This window comes from Vigna unguiculata, chromosome 5 (assembly GCF_037176805.1).
Source record: "Vigna unguiculata cultivar grain cowpea cultivar isolate G323 ecotype 2 chromosome 5, ASM3717680v1, whole genome shotgun sequence".
NCBI lineage: Eukaryota > Viridiplantae > Streptophyta > Magnoliopsida > Fabales > Fabaceae > Vigna > Vigna unguiculata.
Window position 1 is genome coordinate 48,609,718 of NC_140796.1, and position 15,262 is coordinate 48,624,979.

The 15,262-nt window shown below is 30.6% G+C and overlaps 2 protein-coding genes and 1 long non-coding RNA gene across 3 annotated transcripts; all 3 read left to right on the top strand.

Annotated features, from left to right (window-relative positions):
• The first annotated feature begins 1,033 nt into the window (after window positions 1-1,033).
• Window positions 1,034-1,918, top strand: LOC114186143 (basic helix-loop-helix (bHLH) DNA-binding superfamily protein). The gene has a single exon (XM_028074173.2). It carries the CDS (start codon window positions 1,088-1,090, stop codon window positions 1,799-1,801), a length of 714 nt encoding a protein of 237 aa, XP_027929974.1. The 5' UTR covers window positions 1,034-1,087; the 3' UTR covers window positions 1,802-1,918.
• Window positions 1,919-5,071: 3,153 nt separating this feature from the next.
• On the top strand, window positions 5,072-8,756 carry LOC146886508 (uncharacterized). The gene is made up of 2 exons (XR_014995026.1): window positions 5,072-8,040; window positions 8,136-8,756. It is a non-coding gene; the product is annotated as an uncharacterized LOC146886508 (long non-coding RNA).
• Window positions 8,757-10,855: 2,099 nt separating this feature from the next.
• On the top strand, window positions 10,856-11,809 carry LOC114185751 (protein VASCULATURE COMPLEXITY AND CONNECTIVITY-like). The gene is made up of 3 exons (XM_028073652.2): window positions 10,856-11,067; window positions 11,148-11,353; window positions 11,443-11,809. Exons 1-3 carry the CDS (start codon window positions 10,969-10,971, stop codon window positions 11,612-11,614), a joined length of 477 nt encoding a protein of 158 aa, XP_027929453.1. The 5' UTR covers window positions 10,856-10,968; the 3' UTR covers window positions 11,615-11,809.
• The last annotated feature ends 3,453 nt before the right edge of the window (window positions 11,810-15,262 follow it).

Sequence of the window (15,262 nt, forward strand, 5' to 3'; positions counted from 1 at the left end):
AATATCGTATAAATCATATTGGACGAATAAGTAAAACTAAATTAAATCAAATTTGCCATATTATTTTTCGGAAGTGTAACACAGATCACCATTATCTATAAGCAAATCATAATTTTCATTTTTTTTTCTTTTTTTAAAGTAAAACCACGTTTCGTGCATATAATAATGATTGAGCAGAGTGTTTCATTATAACAAAATGGCATTGGAAGAACGTGTGAATATACCAGGGAAGATAGAAGAACACGAAACATTACCTTTTCAGAATTAAGCATCCCAGCCGTCGGATGGTGATGACATGCAACGGTTGCGATGCAAGCCATGCCTCAAACCATAACTAAATAACAAGAAAAAGAAAAGAAAAGTTGACGACAACAACAGTGTCAGGGATAATAAGAAAAAGAACAACAAGAAGCCCAAAATTGTATCAGAAGCAGACAAAACAAAAAAAAAACAAACAAACAAACAAACCAACCAACGCACACACACTCTGTCATCACTGCACGCATCCATTCTTCTCATTCCACCTGTTACTTCCATTCTCATTCTCATTCTTATAATATTAATTTAAATATTCTATTTTCCTCATAATATATCTAACCAATGTTCTTTTTATATTTTTTAAAAAGTAAAAACAGGATTTGTTTAACGTTAACGCTGTTTAATAAATCTTAACGATTAATAAAATCTGAAATTAATTCATCTAACGTTACGACTCTCTCACTAATAAACCCTACCAATTCATAATGTTTATTATTCTTCGATCTAACAAATGATATAAAAACAAATTAAATTATAATAAAAAAAATTAAGATCGACTGTCAAATTTATTGAGATAATAAATGGATTAGTTTTTTATTTCAACTGCAAAGAAGAAAGAATCCAAATCATTCACCATTCTAATTAAATCTCTAATCCTTATTAAATACTAAATAGTATTGTTTATGGCTACATTAATTATTCATAATTAACTCCTTTCTTCTTTTCTCTCTCACCATCACCAAGCTCTTATATATATATATACCATTATATAATCCCCTTTTCATTCCTCTCACTTCCCTCACTCTCAATCTCTGTGTAAGTTACGATAATGTATTCCGGCGACGGCTCCTCCTTGGACCCCATGTTTTCCGGCACCAGTCTACAGTCACTCCTCTCTCTCAACCCTTCCCTTTTCGCCGATGGCTTCCCCACCTTGGCTTCTCTAACCGACGACCCTACCCTAATCCCGCAAGCCGCAGAACCTCCAAAACTCCTTGTCCCTAAAACCGAACCCTCTCAACCTTTCAAATTCTTCCCCCAATACCATCCCACCCCCTTCCTCCGCCTCCCGCAGCTCCGGTCCCCGGAGCAACCCCAGCCGAAACGGCAGCGTTTGGAGTCCCCGATGATCCCGCAGAGCAACCTGGCTCGGCAACGCAGACAAAAGCTGAGCGAGAAAACCCGGTGCCTGCAGAAACTGATGCCGTGGGACAAGAAAATGGACCAAGGCACGCTCCTTGAGGAAGCGTACAAGTACGTGAGGTTTCTTCAGGCGCAGTTCCGCGTGCTGCAGTCCATGCCCTCCCATTCATCTTCTTCCGCTCCTTCCTTCCGCCAAAACTCAGCGGTATTCGTGGATCTCGAGAAACTTAATCGCTCTCAGCTACTGCAGGTGCTGGTTAACTCACCCGTCGCACAGACCATGCTCTATTCTCAAGGTTTTTGTGTCTTCTCTTTTGAACAGTTATCTCTCCTCAGAAAATTATCAGATAGGAGGAACCAGCACCATAATCACCTTTCCTCCAAATCTGTTTTCAACTAATCTTAGCTTCTGCTTTCATTTCTGAATGCTTTCTTCTTCCCATTAAGCTTAGTTTCAGCACACTGATACCATCAATTAAGTGTTCAATGTTTTCTGCCTCTTATTACTGCTACTTTACATCCATAGTGTTTTACACATTTTCCTCTCTCTTCAATTTCTCAACTATTTTACCTTCTCTTCTCTCACTTATACACCTCAACAATACCATATCTATGCTACTCCAATCGTCTACACAAGTTTTATATTATCACCTACTTCGCAACTTCATTGTAATAATATCAAAATTCATATTTAAAAATTATTAATATTACTGGTTTTCAAATAGTTATTTCGTTATTAAAAAATATATGTCAATTTTCTTTTTGAAATTATTATTGTAAAATTTTAGACATATTTTTTGAAAGAATTAATTTATTATTATATTATTAAAATGAATATGTCAAGTGGGCGTTTATTTAATCAAACGGTGAAAATATATCATTTCTTATCTTTAAAGTATTTATCGTTCCTTTTTCCCGTGGAACATTTTTTATTCTCTGTTTTTTTTTTCTACAAACACTTTTTTGGGGTTTTGCAAATGAGATAATAAGCATATTCCTCCTGTACTTAAAACACTCATTCTCATTTTTGCTCTCAGAATATTCAGTAGAATGTTTTATAAATTTATGCATTTGTCTTCTGAGTCCTTTTCGAGTTGTTTTGAATTTTATATTAAGAATTTAGAGACAAACTTTCAAGGTTAGTTATAAATTAAAAGGCTTTGAATAAAGTATTGAAATGGATAAGATAACCATGAAGCTCATTTCATTAAAAATTACGTCAAAATTGGACATGAATATCAAATTCCAGTGGTATGAAGAGATAAATATGAAAGTGTCTATTTAGTACTTCTTTTGGACACTGAACGGAGCGAAAGTTCTATATAGCTTGAAAAACGCGTTTAACGAATTCCAAAATATTATAAATGATATTATTTTATCAATTGTTTTTACTATTTTTAGAAAATGTATTACATTTCTCTAAAAGAATAAATAACACATTATACATTTAAATAAAATTATATTAATGATAACAAAATTGGTTTCAAACTAAGGTTAGATATATGGGATGCAGAATATTTAGGTTGTGTGTACGAAAGTATTTGTATTTGTGAATTTTAGATAGTAAAATTCGTTAAGCATAGAAACGAATGTTTCATAAGTAGGCTATGGAAGAGAACTGAAATAAATAATAATAAAAAAAAACTCTTGATATTAGAAATGTAGTTTCTAATGTGTTATGCTGTATTTAGTAGTGATGGGGGTGCAATAAGAAAAAAGCTTTTGAAATTAATAGTTACAGATAATTGGGTTGTGGGCTTAATCTGTATTAATCTGTGCCATAGTCAATTTTTCACTTATTTATACTTCAATAAATAATCTTTGCCATAGTCAATTTTTCACTTATTACAAATATTTTTATATTTTTCACTTATTACCAAAACTACCAAATCGAGATTAAATTAAATTCCAACTTATTTTTTTATTTAAATTTTCAATATCAAATCTATACATTTCATTTGATTTTTTCTAATACTAACAAGTATAAAAACGAAATAAAATAGTTTTTCAAGTTAAATAAAAATGATGAAAATATAACAATTAAAATATTTAATTAAAATTTTTATATATAGGAGTATGAATAGTGAGAAGTGAATATGTTCTTATAATATAAGCTTGAGTCTTTTGGTAAAAAGAAGATGAATATCAATATAATAAGTATGATTATGTTGTTGAATTGGTTATTCTCTCTGTAATGGTTAGACATTGTTAAAAGCTTTTAAATTTAGTGTCATTATCTTCATGTTTTTCAAACTACAAATAAATTCATATATTTGTAGTATATACACTAATCATCTTCGGTGGCACTCATTTAAGTTAATTTTTCATCCTTTCTTATACGCGTATTCATTCTTTGATTTAATATTGGAAATCAGTATCATCATTATTCCTAACCATGTTGCTGTTGTTGTAAGTTATTATGAAGTAATTTCTTTTAAACAAAAGCTTGTCAAGAAAGAAAAAGTAAGTATGAAAATTTTAAGTGTTAGAAAGCATTGGAAAATTGGGTCAATTTTCACAAAGAAAATACTTCTTGATGACTTCCTCTTATGTCCCGTTAACTTTTCCTACTTTTGGGCTCTATCCATGTATGATAACCTTCTAAGAGTTTTCTTTTCTAATAAAGTGTCATCATTACATTCATATATATAGTGACAAAGTTATTTCTATTTCTTTTTGCGTTTATTAAAAATAATGAAAATACAACTATAAGCAGACCTAAATAGGTTCAAATATAATAATTTATCCTTGAAAGTTCATACTTGTTAATCATGATGAGAGATTAAAAAAAAATACAAATTAATTATCATTAATTAAAGTAATGACCTAGTATATTGGATGGATTAAAACTTAGAATATACATCAATTAAACATTTTTATTTTTTTTTAAAAGGAGAATACTGGGTCTGAAGTTGAAATATATGTTGAAGTTCTTGGACTCCACTTGGGTTTTAAAAGTTACCAATTAAATTCTTTTAACATTTATTATCATACTTACTAACTATTTGAACATACATTGTTCCATATTCCATTGTCATTATTCTTAACTTCAACATTAAAATATTTTGGGTCTTCACTAATATAAATTGATATTTTATTCTTATTTATCCTTTTAAGTATTATTCACTTCTTTAGTTTATTTACTTTCAAATGACCTTTACTTATATAAATATACTGTTTAATGTCAACATCTTCCCACCATAACATTAAAAACCAAAAGTTATATGTCTTCCAAATTCTTTCTATAAAACACTAATAATACATCATTTAATAATAGAGGCCAAAAAGTTATCATAACAAGAGTAATCTAATTTGATGAATGATATAAGTAAATATATTCATAGAATAGAGAACTATCATTATAGAAATAATATACACCTTATTAATTATTAATTATGATTATATATAAAGTTATGAAGTTAAAAGTGTAAGCATTTTTCATTTTTTTAAATGTTCTAAAATAATCAATTTAACTCCTTATTTAGAATCATATGTCTTAACATAATAGTTAATGTCATTACTTTTGTTGAAAAGTTTTTGGCTTTATTATTGGTGGTTGTTGAAGCAGTTTGTCACCATTAATGTAGGTGGATTTTCTATATTCTTGTCCACTGTCTTTATATATTATATATTACAAATTTTAAGATTTTAATAAATGAATGGATTTAAATTGAATTTTTTTGCATACGTGCATAAAGTTTGTGCAACCATGATCATAATGTTTAGCTAGATGGAGTGTGGTGTGTATATCAGAATTGTTCATGACAGTATTTGTTAGAAGATTAGTTGACCTGTAAATCGGTTATTACATGCTAGTATTTAATTTAAGAATAATGTAACCTTGGAGTATTACAAAAGTTGTTTGGTCTTTAATCTCTGATTTAAAGCTATTAAGTTTTAAAATGATAGGTTTATGCACCTCTGGTAACGTGAATTGCTGTGTTTCTAGCCGTTAAGGAAAGGGCAGGTGCAGGTGCATTGTAGTGAGCATGGAAAGAGCATAGAAGAGCGCAACAATGGAAAAAGACGAAAAAGAAAGCAGAAGACCCACACACAGTCACTACTGAACCCAGATGAACAAATAGTGGGAGAAGAACTTGTTCTGAAAAGGAAATCAAGTTTCAGGGTAGGACACACAGACAAAGCCCCACTATCTTCAACAGTTACGAAATCGTTTTTCTCAGCTGCAGAGAAAAAAGAACAAGACAATGTGCTACGTAGGCAAAGCAACAAAGATCTTCATTTTCATAGTCACGGTGCTCGTTGTTCTGGGTCTGGTTTTGGGATTGGGGATCCTACGCCGCCACCACAAAGCTGCAAATGAATGTTCTGATGGGTCTTGCTCACATCCACTCCCCGGCCCCAATTTCAATTCACCAACCCCACCTCCCTTCTTTCAGTACCCCCCTCCCCCACCAATAATTCCGGGCACAAATCCAACCCTTCCTCCTCCTTCCGACCCCAACCCATCTCCGCCGCCGCCGCCGCCGATGCTGCAGTCACTGCCACCGCCGCCGGAGGAAACTGCTCCTCCAGCCCCTCCAAATCCTCCAAGTGTGGCGGGGCCACCTATTAATACACCTACACCAGGGTCGGCGCTGGTGGCACTAGCTCCTGTGCATGTTTTTGTGTAGCTATGTGTCTGCATTTTTCAGATGGCAATTGGGTCAAAAAGGAAAAGGAAAATTGGTATCGGATCTGAGTGATTCTTATTATTCTCACTCTCTTTTTTTCATAAATTTGTTGGGTGATGGGGTTGTTACTTTATTGATGTTTTTCTTTTGGTATTGGGATGATGTGAATGTGGGAGCACTTTTTTTGTAACCCTGTATGTTTTTCGCAATAAGGTATACAACTCTTTGATTATACACTTCGAATGACATTGATTAAATGCAGTAATGCTGCGTACCAGATTTGCATGCATTTTTCTCCCAAAGGCTCTGAATCTATCAAAGTGTGTTGTTTGTTGCATTAATTCATTTGATCAACGGAGTTGTGTGACGCCATATAATTTAGGTTTTGGATTCCGTCTAGCATTTTGAAACAGTTGGTTATAGGTTCAGTGTTATATTTTGCCCTGCAATTAGCTTCAAGGTTCTCCATCCAGCCTCCAGTGAGGACCTGCATGAGAATGCTAACACTGAATAAAACTACAAAGGAAAGATTATGGTGAGACATTTTTTTCATGCTTCTTGCTTAAGGTCATGGCATTGAAGCTGAAATTGCACAAAACTGAGGCATGCTTGAAGCTCATTCTCTAAGTTCATTCAAGATTTTTTTTTTCTTTTGAAATTTCTATTAAGATGCAATAGTTGTTTTAGTTGATAACCAATTAGATAGCTGAAATACTTGAGATTGTGGATATTTGAGAGTAAAGATCCAAGTCATAGGGTTGGGTGCAGCCTTGCTTTTGTCATTAGCTCATGTTGTACTCAATTTGGTTGGTGGCTTCAGTTGCCTTTGTTCTCAACCAGAGGCTGATAAGGGTTCTGCCAATAGACAATTCTGAGTGGCTTCTCTCATTCTAACATGGTAATGTCTCATTGCCTTCAGTATTGTTTTGGAGAAAAAGAACAAGTAGAAATGTTAAATGTACAATTCAGAGAGAAGCAAAGAAATTTGGAATGTGATAAACGATGTGATGAGAAAAATAAATACAAAATTTGTGTGGCATGATTTTTATTTGTCTCCTTTTAATTGTGTGGTTGATCAGGACTGTGTTGGTTGTTGAATTGATGTTGATGTGATGCTGAAAATAAAGTAAATGTGTATTTTTTATATTAGCAAGAAAAGAGTAGTTGTCCCTGGTATTAGTTTATTTTATGTTTTGTTCTAATATAAGACTACGGAAGGAAATTATTTGTTTGATTAATCCCTTCCCACACTATATATATATAAGGAGGGTTCTTATAGTTGTAAGAACACTTGTGTAAGTGATTTGGATTTTATCTTAAACTCTTAAAAAAGGCAAGTGATGATTCTATCTTGAAATTATCATGGAAATGAAGGCTTCTCCATCTTCAAGTAGTACTCTTTGCATTCTTATTATAGGTTTCTCCATCTTTTCTTCTTTGTTCTCTGTCTTGAACTTAATGTCTTGTTATCCTTCGCTTCATGTTTTCGCCAAAGAATGTCCTTTATCATGTTTTGCTTACCTAGTGAAATGTGAAATGTGTTTAATTCTTTCTCATCTCTTAGAAGTAAATCTTCACATTTAAATAATCTTCTTAGATTTAATTAGTTCTCAATAATAAGTATCCAACATTTCTCGATCAAAATTCAGAGTTTCCATTGTTAGTTAGTTCGTGATAGAAAATTGAATCAAAATCCCTAACAGGTTCTAATCTCAAGCTAAACAGAAGTTGAATATTCGTATTTGGTTATCAAAGCTTAGATCCAACATTTTGATGACAGATCCAACCTCTCTGTAACACTCTGTGATGTTTGTTCGGTTATTGGTAAGTGGTAAGCGTCTTTGATTGAAGGATCGCTTTCGTTGATTAAGCGAAGATAGACTGAATTCACGCAATTAACAAGCGGAATTCTGGAGGTGACGCTAAAATTTACGTTCAGTGCAAGAATCAATCAGGTTTCACTGAAGCATTTCGTCCAATATTTGGAATTGGCTCTGCGCCGAATGTAAGTGAGTCTATGCTTTATCATCTGTTTCAATAGTTTTGTTCAGACGAATTTTGTGAGAAGCAATTGATTCAAGGTCTGGTTCGTTGCTCCAGTGTTTTGGAAGCAAGCAGTTGATATTTTCTGTGATTGGATTAATTCAGCAACTGCAGTTTGAATCAAAACAAATGAGTACGTTCAATGCATTTAATTCCACAAACAGCAGCGGATGCAGTTTTGTGATTGTTGTGCTCCCGACATTGTATCAAGCGCAGTGCAGTTAAATTGAATTGGCGGTGGCTTTTTCTATCACCGATCAAGCTCCTAATCATAAGCAGTTGGCTCGTCGATTGTTAACTGAACTTGAACGGTACAGTTATTGATTGGTATTTTTTTTCAAATCAATTCCATAATTTTGGTGCCTTATAATGATTGAAATAGAGAGTTCAATTGCTAAAAGAATTCAGCAAGCAGCAGGAGGAGAAATTCGATTTGATTCTTTAAGCAATTGTGGTAATTCACTGGTTTTCCTATTACAAGTTCTTATCTTGTGAGTTAGATTACAAGTATTCATGATCTTGTACTGATTCTATAAAGTGTTGTAGGGATAGATCCTTCTTTCATGTCTATTCCATGCATTTTGATGTTTAAGAATAATAGATCGGAGATACTTGCATCTAAAAAGACTTTCGTTTTGTGTTGGGTACCAATTTAAATATAGGATTTCTATGTGGAAATACTTTTTATATTTTTCATGCATTTTAAAACTTTTGATACTTATTTTCTTTTAAGTGGTATTCTCACTGTTTACTTCCCATTTGCTTTCAATTCCACCAAATTATACTGTCATGTATGGTTTATGTATATAGACATACATTAAAACTATTAAGTGGGATTAGAAACTATGACAACAATCTTAATCACCTTCCTCTAATTCACAACCTTGATTAAAAGCAACTTCAAGAATCAAGATAAACAAATTACATAATTACAAAACAATCTTAGTTTCAAACCTAAATCTCAATTATTACTTATTTTTGAAGTAACTTTTAAAATCTAAAATGCTAGCCAAGCCTTATTTAAGGAAATATTGTAGAAAAGCGTTAAGAATAAAATACATAATTCCATAGAATTTACTCATGTTAGGTTTCTTAAATTTATATTGTGACAGATTCTTCAAATAAGACTCGTTGGACGTTAAATATTGTTTATAGAATAGTATAAATCACTTTTGCTTATTCCAATCAGTGCCTTTAATAAGCTTTAAAGTGATGAAAGTTACGTTCGCTTAATTAATAAGGAAAGGTTCATAGTGCCATCAAACATAAACCATGGTTGTCTGATTGAAACCACATATATATACTTTTTGTCACACATATAGGTATTCATGATGTATCTTTTTTCTAAGACAAGGATATTTTCTTTCTTCCAAATGCATCCATCTTAATTTCCAATTTCAATTTTATATATGTATATAATTTATTACCGTAAAATGTACACAAGTTTGGAAAATAAAAGGAATATTATGTCACTGCATATTTAATGAATCTAAAAATAAGGCACTAATTATTTTAAAATAAAAGGAATATTATGTCACCACTTATTTAATGAATTCTAAAATAAGGTACTAATTATTCTAAGATTAGATGAAAATTTGTTTTTCGTGAGAGTAGAGTGTCATTTACAACATTAGCGACACCTTACTAAATATTCTTGGCTTTATCGCTGATGCTATGGCTCATGTGCTCATATATGGCTTATAATACGAAATCATGTGCTCATTTGATACCATTCCATTGCTTACTTGACCGAAAGAAAACAAAATGAAAGCCGAAAAAAAAAAAAACCTCACAATAAGATATTATGTACTAGTATTTGGGAGAGATAAAATAATTTTATTTATTTTATATTTGAAGTATACATTATAAAGTTGAGCACCATATAAAGATGAAGACCTACAAACACACTGCTTTAATTTTGGATTAAGAGTGATATTAATTTCTTATGTGTGGGTTACACTTATGTCTCATCGGGATTTTATTTCTCCGGTGATCCTTTCTCGAGAGTCCCAACATTGGTATCAAAATCGAAGGTTTATCTTAGTGACCAGCTTAGACAAGTTCCTGTATCGAAAGTCTTTCTAATACGTCTAAAAATGAAAAAGTTAAACACTATATAAGGATGAAGTCCCATAAACTCAAATGAGAAAGTTGAGCACCATATAATAATAAAGCCCCATAAACCTATTGTCTTAAGGTTTGAATTGAGAGTGGTGTCAATACCTTATATTCTCATGTCTTATTGATTTTGTATCTTTTCGGTGATCCTTTCTCGAAAGACCCAATAATGATGTTAAAGACGAATGTTCCTATGGTGACCGACTTAGACGAGTTCTGTATCAAAAATCTTTCTGATAGAGAATCAAACAAATATATTTTTGAGGTAAAAGTACCAAAGTGAAGGAAGTTACACTTGAGGAAGAAATTGATTCTCTCTTGGAAGATCCAACAAGAACATTTAACCTCTTACTAATAATAAGATATGTAGTAATATTATAAAGATTATAGATGATTGTATTAATAATCAAATGAGTCTATTAATTTATAATAATTTAATTATGAGCATTTATTAATAAAGAAATGTTACCTATTCACAATCATTTGGCCCACTGTGTAGATACCTATAGTGACGCTATTTTATGAGCTGGTTTATGCCCTGCTTTCCTTGCACCCTATCAAACGAATCCAACATCAGAGGAAAAAAATAAAAATAAAGAGACACAAAAGCAAACCAAAGTTTAGATTGTCCAGTTTGTATAAAAAGGCTTTTCCCACTTATCCCACCTCCTACCAATCTAGTTATATTCTATATATACTTTATGTACCATTCAGTGTTTACCCCTCTTCCCAACAATCAAACCAGAAACAAACACTTTCAATTCTCCCAAAAATGAACAGAGGAGCAGCAATTTTTCTGTGTCTCTTGCTTGTGGTGATGGATATCACAGCTGGGATTCTAGGCATTGAAGCTGAAATTGCACAAAACAAGGTATGGTTGAAGAAGATGTTTCGTTTTTGAAGTTTGTGTAAAGATGAAATGGTTGTTTTAGGTTTGAACCAATTGAACAGGTTAAGCACTTGAGATTGTGGATATTTGAGTGCAAAGATCCAAGCCATAAGGCCTTCATGCTGGGGTTGGGTGCAGCACTGCTTTTGGCATTAGCTCATCTTATACTCAATTTGGTTGGTGGCTTCAGTTGCCTTTGTTCTCAATCAGAGGCTGATAAGGCTTCTCCCAATAGACAACTCTCCATGGCTTCTCTCATTTTAACATGGTAATGCCTCATTTTCATCATTACTCTTTTCGAGAAATTATAAAATATTTAGTTTGAAAAAATGAATACAGAATTGTGTTGTTGTTCAGGATTGTGTTGGCCGTTGGATTGAGCATGCTGGTGATAGGGACTTCATCAAACAACAAATCAAGTGGTTCCTGTGGGTTCACTCACCATCACTTCCTATCCATCGGTGGAATTTTGTGCTTTGTGCATGCCCTATTCAGTGTTATGTATTACGTTTCTTCCACTGCCTCTTAGTTACTCATTAAGATAACTGAACTTTGAGGCCACTTCTGCTTCCTTTGTTGCTCCATTTTCTATTGTTTTGCTTTACCAAATGTGTACTAAGTTAGATTAAACAAAAATAGAACCGGTCTTATTCATCCACTAACATGTGTAGTTTATTGATTACTGTTAATCTTAGTTTCAAAACAATGATTAAGCATTATTATTTTAGACCTTGTTTTAAATTCTCCATTATTCATCCTGGTATAATTAAATTATTTTAAGTTTAGTTTTAGCCTGAATACACGTAAAATAATAGCGATTGTGCAATCAAGAAAAGACAGTAACCTCATTCCGCTCGAGTCTGTTTGCTTGGACCATGAAAATTGCTCAAATGGTTTGGTTGGTTGAAGAAGCTGTTGAAAACTTTAAAATCTAATCTTTGTTAATCTTATTTTTTGTATATATTACTTAATTTTTTTATTTAATATATGATTTTCATTTCATACTTAATTTGTAATAAAAGTACCTCAAACCAATTCAAGAAAATTATTTGTACTATTTAGCATTATTGTATACAATATTTCACTACCTACCTTGTTTTGGCAAAAAAAAAAAAAAAAAAAACAACACATGCATCCCCTTGTCCAGATATGTCATAAAAATTCGTACCCACAAATAAAATTCGCAACAGTTAGAAAAATGAATATTGTAAATGAATATCTATGGGTAATAGATATGAGTATTTTTAATACCTGCATGTTAGCGGGACAAGTACGGGCATCATAGTATCTCTATCCGTGGATACCCGTACCCGCTATATTCTAATTTAAATTTTCAAAAAAATTAAAAGACGTGATTAAAAAATTAACATATTGATTTTGAATGAGTTATTTTTTTATCAATTAGTTTAAAAAAATCATTTCTTTGTAAACTATAATTCAAATACTATTTAAATGAGTTATTTGGACTTTGTTTACAATTTATGAATGTTATGTGTTGTATTTTATTTGAATTTACGATTAAAATATGTTATTAAATATTTATTTTTATTTTTTTGTAAATATCCGCGGGTACCCATAGATATCCGTGAATATTAAAAAATTATGCGGATACCCACATAACAAATATAGATACGGTACAAGACAAATAATTATCCAGCAGATAGGGTACATGGAAACTACTACCCGCCTTGTTGAGATCCCTACCCTTACTTGTGTGCCATCTTTTGGTATTACCAATTTTATATATAACTCTTGTACACTACTTTTTGATTGAGGTAACAATGACAAATTAATGAAGGTAATAAATCAAGATAAAGAAGATGAAGATAATTAACTATAATAGTTTTATGTACTTTTTCTATTAGTATTTTTCTTTAAGAAAGATATTGTAGAAGGTTAATGTAATTGAATGATATTAAAAAAAAGGATAGTGTCTTGTAAAAAAACAATATTAAATACATTTGATGACATATATAAACAACAATTATATTCATGATATCCGTATATATTTTTTTATTTTTCTTTTTTTAATTGTAAGCAAAATTATTTAAAAATAATATTATGAAATATAAATTCAGATAAAAAATTAATTTTAAAATATAATTCAAATAAATTTTATTGCGAGTAAATTTTGATAATTGTGGAGCACAAGATATCCCTAATCCAAGCCCAAAGCAATTTGAAGAAGCCATGAGTTATTGTTGGCTTCCTTCCTCCCTCCACACGTATAGCTCCAATGCTTACATCTCAGTGAAAGAATCATTCAGAGAGGATCAAAGAAGAATAATGGATAAATTTTAAAATTCATTTGTCAAATAATTTTAAAAATCATACGTTCTGGTAAGTACGACTTCATCAATTTAAAGTCATTTGACAAATTATTAGAAATTATGTCTTAGTTGCATTTTTTTTATTGAAATTGGACGTAAAACAAGTCATGATTTACATTTTATATTTTTAAAACTGTACATTAAAGTCTGAGATTTCGTTTTTTTTTTTTAACTTCATCGAACTGTATGAAAGTCGTGCTTTTGATGGTTTATGAGTTCAAATAAATTTCTTTTGACTATTTTACATTACTTGGTCAATAATTTGGAAACAAGATCAATCGTTAGTTTTATAGTTCGACACAATAAAGGTATTGTTGCCCAATATTTTGGAAAAAGTTAACGTGCTTAAATTTGAGTTTTTGGTAATATATATATATATATATATATATATATATATTATATATATATATATATATATATATATATATATATATATATATATATATATATATATATAAACACTGGAATTTGATAGTAGAAGTGTCCATCAAAATTGTAAAACTAAATAAAAAAGAGTAGTTATTGATATTGAAATATTTTAAAAATATTTTTGTATTTATTATTTTAATTTATAAGTATATTTTAAAGATATTATATTTATAAATATATTTTATGAGTATTTTAACTTAGATATTGAAGAGAATTATAATAAGGGTTGATATTTTAAAGTAAATTTTATAATTATTAATTTTTCTTTCAAACAGGTTTAGTAGATTTTTGAATAACTAATTATCAGATCAACTTATATCTTTAGTACTGTCAGCATAAAAAGGTTTATACTGTGAATAAACTAAAATGTATGGTTTAAATAAATTTGAGACAATTATCTAACAAAATTGAAACATTTCATTAATGATGTTAATTCATTTGTATAATTTGAATTTATAGTTAACTATACCATTATATTTTGTAATAGTTTTTAAAGATGAAAATTATACAAGTTAGAAAACTTATTATACACATTATAAACAGTATAAACAATTATGTATGTTAACAATGTATCACTTTCTCTTACAAAATAATTTAATACACGATAAAAATATTTTTAAAGAAAAGGAATATTTATGTTGTAAATTTCTATCTTATATCAAAGTTATTGTTCTAATTAAATGACACGACTATTTTAGTTTGAAAAAAAAAACATAATAAATACTGATTTCTTATCTTATAATATTTTGAAGTCATTTGTGTGTTTATTTTAAGGTATTTTGAAAACAAAAAAATTACATACTAACGTGGAGGTGCAGATAGAAAAGATATATATTTGTTAGCATATTAGCAGAAGCTCTAAATCCTTTTAAGAAGCTTTCCAGCCTAGCCCAACTTGTCGAGACCGATTTGGATTGGTATTTAGTGTTGGAAAAAATTCACACACACTAAAAAATATGTAATGTAACTTATTATGATGTATTTCATTGATGAAGAATGAGCATTGATGAAGAATGAGCTTTTACGTAGTCAATTACAAACCAAATATTAACAAATCAAACTAAATTTAATTTATCTTATCTAATATGTCATATTATCAAAATAAATCTTAGATATTCCAACTAACTAAAATAACAACTAATTTAAATTTAATTCATCAAATATAAAATACACTATCACTTTGTTAAATAAAAACAACTTAATAATCTAAAATATAATCTAAATCTTATCTAACAAAATTAAAGATTATCCAACAAAATTCTTCTATAATCTTAAATTTTTTCTTCTCTCATCCTGAACAATCTTCTATCTCTATAGTCGACTTACTTTTCTCTTTAACAGACTTTATCTTCTCTTTGACTGACTTCATCTTAACCTTGGCTGACTTACCCTTTGTTGGGTTCTTTATGGTCTTTGTG